Below are 8,817 nucleotides of genomic sequence, written 5' to 3' on the forward strand. Positions count from 1 at the left end.
TTAGAGTATTCATTTTTAAAATGTATTATTAATCTATAAAAAAATAAATATTTGATGAAATAATAAAAATTTACACTTATTTTTACAACTTATTAGACGATGGGTAGAGAATTATCTTAATATTTATGTATATTTATCGCTTATTCTTAGGGGCAACAATGTGTGCGCTTTTATATACAGAATTATTACATGCCATTCTTCGCTAATTAAACTATAATTTGTTTTTCATAACGCATACTTTAGAAGAATAAGAACACATGTAGATCAGTTAACCCATGGTTATATTATTTATAAATATATTTAAGCAGGGTATTATGATTGGCTATTCTTCCTATATTAACTTGTAAGAAGTAATTACCTTAAGTGTTACAGTAGTAACCATTAAATTATTAATTTTAATTACAAAAACATTTACATAGTGTTTATAATTTATGGGTTATTAAATAATTGACAAAAAAAAAGACTAAAAGGGGAAGAATAATAACATTCTAGGATTATTTAAATTTAATAATATACATACACAAAATATATATAATAAATTAAAAATAGCTACTAGAATATGCAATTATTTGCCTCTGTATATGTGCCTAAAGGTGATATATTAATAAGTTTACATAAATCTATAGTTTTTTCATTATTTTTCATTTATATTGAAAATATTAGATAAGTACATTTATTCCTAGTTTGCTTATCAATTTTTAAAAAATACTTTAGTGTAAAGTCATAATAATTATTTTCATGTACACTATTTTATAATATCTTTGGCTTTTTGTGTTATTAGCAACTAGTTCCTTATGTTAATAAAATTCTGTTTTTTCTAGTATTATGTCTTATTAAATCTTATCACAGATATGATCATATTTTACGATAGGATTGCATGTTGCTGTTCTAAATCATTTTATATTACATTTGAGGATAATAGTAAAGTGCTCACGAACTTTGATAAGCTATTTTTATTCTTTTCTTCTGAGAAATTTGAGGCATATGCTCTTGTTGGTAGTTCAATGATTTGCGAGGTTCTCTATGATTACCATGCTCCATTTTTTTTTTCCCTCCCATTGCATTGCGTAACCATGATCCAAGTGGTGTAAACTAACATAAAAATGAATAATATAAAAATATTTATAGGTATATTGAATTTTTAATTGTTCCTTTTTTAGGAAAATGTTTTAAAAATGGTATTCCATAATATATAAAACGAATTTTTATTATACCTTATAATACATGAAAAGCATGGTTATTGCACCCAAAGATGCAAGACTTACGGTACCCATTCGAACAGGAAGTTGTTGTAATATGTCATTTAGGAACGATGTATCATCAGGTATAACAATATCCTCCCAATTTTCTATATCTTCTTTTAATGTTAGATTTGCAGATTGGGAATTTGATAAATTTATTATTTTGTTATATCGTTTTGACTTTCTGCAGTACTCTGACATTTCTTTTACAGATTGCCCTTTTGGGCATGCCGTTTCTGCTTCTTCAAGGTAGTAGGCACGAACTTTCTCAGTTACCTCTGGAAATAGTGCACTATAATATCCAGATTTAGATTTGGACAAATGTACTATATCACTTTCTTTTACATCCTTTGCTGTTATACTTGCTTTGGGATTAGATATTAAAACTACGTTCATTGGCTTCCCATGGACTGTTATATTTTTACTTATTGGGGTTGATATATTTATTGGCGGATTATATGAACTGTATCTGGATAAAAATTTGTTATTTATGTGTGGACGTTGTGATTGTTGCTGACATATTAAGCCCTTTTTATTAAAATGAGAACCAGGGATATAAGAGCATGTCATATATTTTATATACATAGAATTACGTAATTTATCTACTTCAGACTCTGCTTTAACAGGTTTTATAACTCCAGCTGTTTCTTTTATTCCACTGCATTTTTTCGAATTTCCTGACTCTAACGCCCCTACGAGTTTTCTAGGATCATAAGCTTCGTCACATTGCAAAAAATAATAGGGGCACATATTCGCACCCCAGGAACAACATCCTTCTTCATCTTTGTGTTTATTATATATGGAACTAATATATTTAAGATATTTAAAATATTCATCATTTTTACGCTGGTCACAATTAATTTTGTTCTTAATAGTTTCATAATCTTTAAAATATTCATACAGATGTTTCATTTCTCTACATTCAGAAAATTTACAATTATAATTGAAAAAACAAGGATTATGTGTACTATATGCCTTATAATTAATGATCTCCTGTGGTAATTTTTTTTTTTGTTCATCTTCAGATCCTTGGGACCCTGTATTAGCCGCAGATGCTTGAGTGCCTGAACTATCTCCAGATGCTTGATTCCGTAGATTATCTGCAGACACTTGAGTTTCTTTATTGTTTACTGTTGATTCATGTCCATTAATTACTTTAGGTGCTTCAGCTACCTTACTTTCTTTAACTTCTTGACCTCCTTTATTTGCTTCATTTCCCGGAGGTGTCTGGTTTTCTCGGGATGTTTGTACTACACCAGTTGTATCCGAATTTTGAGAATCTCCTTCTTTGGGTTGTGTCCTTGCGGGAGATGGTGGAACTATGATTTTATAATTTTTATTCAAATCTTTTTCAATTAAGTCCTTATTAATTTCAATATCTGCATTAAGAAATTTAGCAACATCAGGTACGTCAAAAATATTTTCCTCCTTATGATCATATATTTTACTTAGTTCATCATATATCCAAAAATTTAAATACAAACATTGATCTGTATGGCTTTTATTTTTCATATTATCAAGTTTTGGTAAATCTGTTAAATTCCTTAATAGTTTTTTACAAAGTTTTTTAATATTATCCTTATTCTTAGATTCTGATAATTTATCACAATGAACACTCTTGTATTCATTGTCTTTAACATCTTTTCTCAATTCTTCATATATTTGGAAAGAGGGGAGCCCTTTTAGAACTTTTTCCTGTAAAATAAAAATATAAAATGTGCTATAAATCTTTTTTATTTCAATGAATTTTCTATTGCTCAGAAGAAAAATAGGATAATAAAATAGTGCAAATGAAAAAAAAGATATATTATTTAATAAGAAACGTACATATTCACTTTTTATATTGTTAAAGTTATTATCATAACGATTTGATGTAGCAAGTCCTCTAAAATTATTTTCTTCTAACGTGTCTGTTGTTTTAACGTTTTTGATTGATTCTATAAGTGAATTATCAATATTACACTTTGATTTTAAAGATGATAACGCATTTTCCTTTTCAAATATAGTTCTAAAAAGCTTAAATTCATTTTCATATCTGTGTAATAAATCCCATTGTTTATCCTCCTCATATAATTTATGGTATAGTTCAAAAATATGAGTAATGTATTTACAGTATTTTCCTTTTACATTTTCTTCTATTTTAGACAATTCATTATTTAGATATATATAATATTCTGAAAAATCATATAATATTTTCTTATTATGTAATACTTTTATAGGAGCRCATTTTATAAAATTCTTTCTGCAATCGTTCTCATTAATAATTGATAGTTTTTTCTCCATAAGTTCTTTTAAATTGTCGTTAAGTTCACGAATTTGAAAAAAATTCAGTTTCTTTTCTGCTATTTTGCCATATAACCAATATTTAAGATATTCAGAGCACTTATTTTCGTCATAGTCTGTGGAATTAGAAATACTATCCCATTTATCTAATATATTTTTTAGATGTTTTTCAAGTTCATCTAAATGTTTCTTCTGTTCAGCTAACTGTTTCTCCAGTTCACTTAACTTTTTCTTCTGTTTATCACCACCTAATGTAGTAATCTCATTGTTTGTCGCTTTTTGATCATTTAGCAATTGGTAAAATTTAAATAATTTTGAATTCTTCAAAACTGACTCCTAAGAATAAAAATATAATTAAAAATGTGTAGTTGTATTTTTACTTTAAAGTGGGAAGCTATTGTTTTCATGAGAAAATTATATATTAAAATAAGATGCTATAAATAGGTATATAATTGTGTCAGGAAATTATACATTTGTTATAAATTTATCAAGGTCAAATGTATTTTCACTTTCACTTTTACTCATTTTAAGTAGATGATATACAAATATTTATAATTCTCCCTAGTCATTACAGAACAAAATGTATAGATATATGCTATAAGGGCATTTGCTAATTACATATTATAAGACAAATAATATTATTGTTAAGGAATATTCTTCATTTATTTTATGATTTAATTATGCTAGAATAGTTTATAATATATTATAAGAAACATTTATCATTAGAAATAAAGTATTATTGAAGAGACAACTCTTTCAATTATGTGCAGAATAATATTGTAATATGTTATAAAGTTTAATAAATACATGTATATGTATGTACTTTATTGTTTATTATGAAAATCATTCACAACATAGGTAATAGCTTTTATAAGACATAATAAATATGTAAATTAATTGCGTTACGATGATGTTTTATTAATCGCTTCTCATCTATAACAAAAATTTTGAAAGTCACACTGGTTACAGAAAAAAATAAATATTTTATTTACTTTCCTTTTATATAAATATTCACTTAGCCCCGCAATTAACAGGAAAATTTATAATTTTTTATTACATTATCTCTAGGTATTTTTAATAGCTTTTCATTAATGCTTTTATAGAGAATGTACATTACACTTGTTATGCAGTGAAAGAAAAAAGTGTACTTAAAGATCTAATATCAATAAAAGAAACATAAAATTTTGATATTTTATAATAGAATCGTTGATATAACAGATTAATTTCTGTTATAATTGGAAAATAAATCATGGTTTCTGCGTTAGAATTTTTTAATAAAAAAGGCACCCTTTGTTTTATCAAGTGTATCTTTAACTTGTATGAAAAATATAAATTTCTTTATTTTCAGTTTTGTAGGTAAATGATATCATCTAGCAACTGAACATATTATAACAAATTTAAAGATATAAACTGAAATAAGACATTGATATATTTTAAATTACATTTAATGGAAAAAACAACTAAAAAAATATATAAATATTTACAAATGGTAACTTATATTGAGATTCTCCAAAATGTGAAGATTTATCATATATTTGTTTGCATTCCGTTCGGATTCATAAAAAATATTTATAAACATATATATATAATTTTAAAAGTGAGAACAAATCATCAAAAAATATTATATATTGATATTTCAATTATATTTCCAATGTTAGAAAAAATTATTGTATACAATTATACAATGACGCTAGGATTCAAACACTGAAAAAAATATGAATCATTGCTTATTTTTATTTTATAAAAAAATACCATTTCAATGAAACAACTTAAAATATGTTATACTATTAGCATAAAAACCTTTTTTTTATTTAGAATTATTTCAATACCTAAAATGGAAGATTAGATATAATTTCAACAAATATTTAATGCAGTACTATGATAAATTAACTGATTCATTTTACCTTGTTCGTAGTTTTCATTTAATGTGCTTTATACAATGTAGGATATAATTTTATTATCAATTTATTTCTTTATTTTTGAGAATAATATTTTAAAAAAAACAGCATTATTATATAGGGAAAAACACGAGGAAAAAAATACACACAAAAATGTATTCATAGATAGAGGATTTTTTATTTTTACCCTTTTGATGAATACACTTGGATACTTGCAAATGTTAATTGAAAATTGATTTTTATTCTCCTAGAAATTTTAATAATGCGGGAATTATAGTTGTATATATTGTTTATTAAATTTGAAAAAACTTCCATTCTTAGAATAAATTATAAAATGAAAAAAAATATTTGCACAGTTCTGTAGCAATAAATTAAAGAAGATAACTTTTATTCTACAATAGGAATATTAATTTTCCTTATTTCAAAGAATTATATTCGTAGATATTCAACATTAAATATCACTACATTCTTGCACCTGTAACGAAATTTTCATTCTAGTTTGAAGAATATGTATTGGTATAGTATGTTTTAAAAAAGATTATTGCAAAAAATAATCTTCATAAAGTGCAATAAAATTTCTTTCTTACATTATTTAATTAGTGATAGCTTTATTAAATTTAATTGGAAATAAACAGAAAATAGAGTCACAAAAAAAATATAATTAAAATTGTAATTTATACGATAATACTACTTTAAGTAGTTATTTAATTTTTCCATAATGTATTTCGATTTAATATTAGGTTTGTTTACGATTAAGATACTAACCTAACATACGTTACTTGCCGAAAAAAGACAAATATTTACGGTCCTATAAAAAATTTTAATTTAGTTTCAGTTTAAAACCAAATAATAGTGTTTAAATAAGAACAAAAAAGTGTTAATTATGTTTTAATTTTTGATTAATGTAAAAAAAATATTGAATCAGACATATAATAGTATACATTCATTTGAATTACAATATATGTATACGTACTAAATAAAAAATCTTTCATCATATAAAATTTCAGAAAATATGTAAGATTTAAAAATAAACAAAAAAATATACTGTTATTATATGGCTGTACTTTAATTACAATAATGAAACCCATATTTTCCATATACGTTTTTTAAAATTATGCATTTTCTGAAATATGACGCAAATATTTCTACGCAAAATTATCAAAAAATATAATTAAAAATATACGACCAAAAAAATATTAATTTTCATTGCATATTTAATTATATATAGAAATGATCAATTTTTTAATATACATTTTGATCAAATGTTGAATATTCAAAAGCACCATATGAAAATGGGATACTTCTTTCGTCATCCATAATTGAAGGTTCTTGTAGTACACTATTCAATTCTTCATTGATAACTGCTCCTTTCTTCCTATTCTTTTTAGTAAGAACCCTCCACAAAGGGGTGAACTATAAAAATAATTGGGAAAATTACAATTTAATTATTGTATATAATTAAAAAAAATATGAATAGTTTTTTTAATGCAAATAAATTTTAGTTTACTTTAAAAAGAAGGCCCAATAATAGAGCAATTCCTATGGGTGCTGAAGTTTTTATGACACGTTCATTATTTGGTATTGATTCGAAAAAATCTTTAAGTCTGTCTAGTATGTTACCATTATCATTAAATAATTCACTATCTTCTCTATTAGAACAAGGAGTTTCACTTCCAGATGCTTGATCACTAGATGCTTCAGTACAAGCAGTTTCAACAGGAGAAGGTTCACTATTAGTAGTCACGCTACCAGTATGATTATCATTTCTTGTATCAAGTTCTGCACTAGGGGAACTCAAATTACCAGTTGATGCACTAATACGATCTCCTTGATGATTATTCTGATTTGGGGAAACTCCTTCAGCAGCAGATTCAGGAACACGTGTATTAGTAGCAACAGCTTGGCCATCAACATTATCTCTTGGAGGAACTGTAACAACTTTAGATTGCTGATCAGTAGTATTAACACCAACTTTTTCGTCACGAAGTGTTTCACTTTGAGGAGTATTTTCATCTGAATCCCTTACTTGAGAAGAGTCACCTGAATCAGATTCCACAGTAGTGGCACTTTGTAACTGTTGATCTCTTGGATGATTTTCAAATGTGTTTTCTTTAGAAGGTCCTACGACTGGTAAAGTTTGTGCATGAGCTTCTTCTCGATTAGGTGAAGTAGAACCCCCATTATCACTTTGTTCAGACTCTTTGACTTCAGCTACAACAAGCGGATCAGAACGCGAAACGCTCGGTTGCAATTGTGAAATTATGTTTGTATTTCTTTGATCTTGTCTAATAGAATTCTTTTGATGTTGGTGTTTGGGATCTGCTCCAGGGGACCTTACTGTTTTAGAGTCTACTTCCGGAGATATCGATTGTGATTTACCTTTTTCTAATTCGGTTGCTGTTATTTCTTTATTACAACCCTTACTTGCTTTACATGATTCTTCTGAAACAGTTTTTTTTGAAGCAGGAGATTTTCTAACTTGAGATGGAGACCTATTACTACATGTAGGTGCATTACGATTAGGACATCTTATACTAAAACTTTTTATTGTATCAACTACAAATAAATCATTTAATATATGTCCTTTTTTAACACAATCATTTATTTCATTATTTCTTCGTATTATATTTGTATTTATTTTATCCCAATCTCTATAGAAATCTCTATGTGTCTTTGCATTAAAATTGTCAATTTCTTTTTCAATTTCTAATTTTAATTTATTATAATCACTTATACATTTAAGTTTTTTGAAAGCTATTATAGATTCAAGGGCATTATTTGTGAATCGACGCTGTCCTCGCATCATTTTTATTATTTAATACTTCCTTATTCTTCGTTTAAAAAAAATAATTTGGGGAAATAATTTAAGTATATGTGTGGACATATCTGTAATTTGAGATTAAAAATTTTCACATTATAACTTTGGATTAGCTATACTATGTGTGTATAAACTAGTCGTAATAATAAAAGTTATAAATGTGTTTTTTCATAACAATAGAATGTTTTTAAAGGAAATATATTAATAATTTATATAATGAAACTTGCACATGCACAATTATTCATAAGGGTAAATGAAAAATAAACAAAGTCTCTAATATAGGTGTAAAGCGCTTTGTCCAAATTTAACATATAAAAATTTATATTGTGTGTGGATATATCCCCTAATATGAGGTTTACAAATTTATAGTAAAATATACGAGTTTGTAAAAAGGTTATATATACTGGACAAAAGAAAATTAAAAAGCAAGCACAGAAGTGTTTCATTTAAGTAGCATTATAAAATGAAACAAAACTTATTCTGAAAATAGTTATTTAGATATATAATTTTATATTCTTTTYCTCTTAACACTACGACACAGATGTATTTATTATTATCTATATTTGATATTACCATT

The 8,817-nt window shown here is 25.7% G+C and overlaps 2 protein-coding genes across 2 annotated transcripts; both read right to left on the minus strand.

Moving 5' to 3' along the window:
* Nucleotides 1–1,208: 1,208 nt before the first annotated feature.
* Nucleotides 1,209–3,524, minus strand: PVX_241290 (variable surface protein Vir12-like; the record flags this gene model as incomplete). The annotated part of the gene is made up of 1 exon (XM_001608500.1): nucleotides 1,209–3,524. One exon carries the CDS (start codon nucleotides 3,522–3,524, stop codon nucleotides 1,209–1,211), a length of 2,316 nt encoding a protein of 771 aa, XP_001608550.1.
* A 2,692-nt stretch (nucleotides 3,525–6,216) lies between these two features.
* PVX_241295 (variable surface protein Vir18, putative) lies at nucleotides 6,217–8,228 on the minus strand (the record flags this gene model as incomplete). The annotated part of the gene is made up of 2 exons (XM_001608501.1): nucleotides 6,217–6,835; nucleotides 6,930–8,228. The coding sequence occupies 2 exons, from the start codon at nucleotides 8,226–8,228 to the stop codon at nucleotides 6,665–6,667; spliced, it is 1,470 nt and encodes a 489-aa protein (XP_001608551.1). The 3' UTR covers nucleotides 6,217–6,664.
* Nucleotides 8,229–8,817: the final 589 nt, after the last annotated feature.

The sequence above is a fragment of the Plasmodium vivax genome, genomic scaffold (assembly GCF_000002415.2).
Source record: "Plasmodium vivax scf_7142 genomic scaffold, whole genome shotgun sequence".
Classification (NCBI taxonomy): Eukaryota; Apicomplexa; class Aconoidasida; order Haemosporida; family Plasmodiidae; genus Plasmodium; species Plasmodium vivax.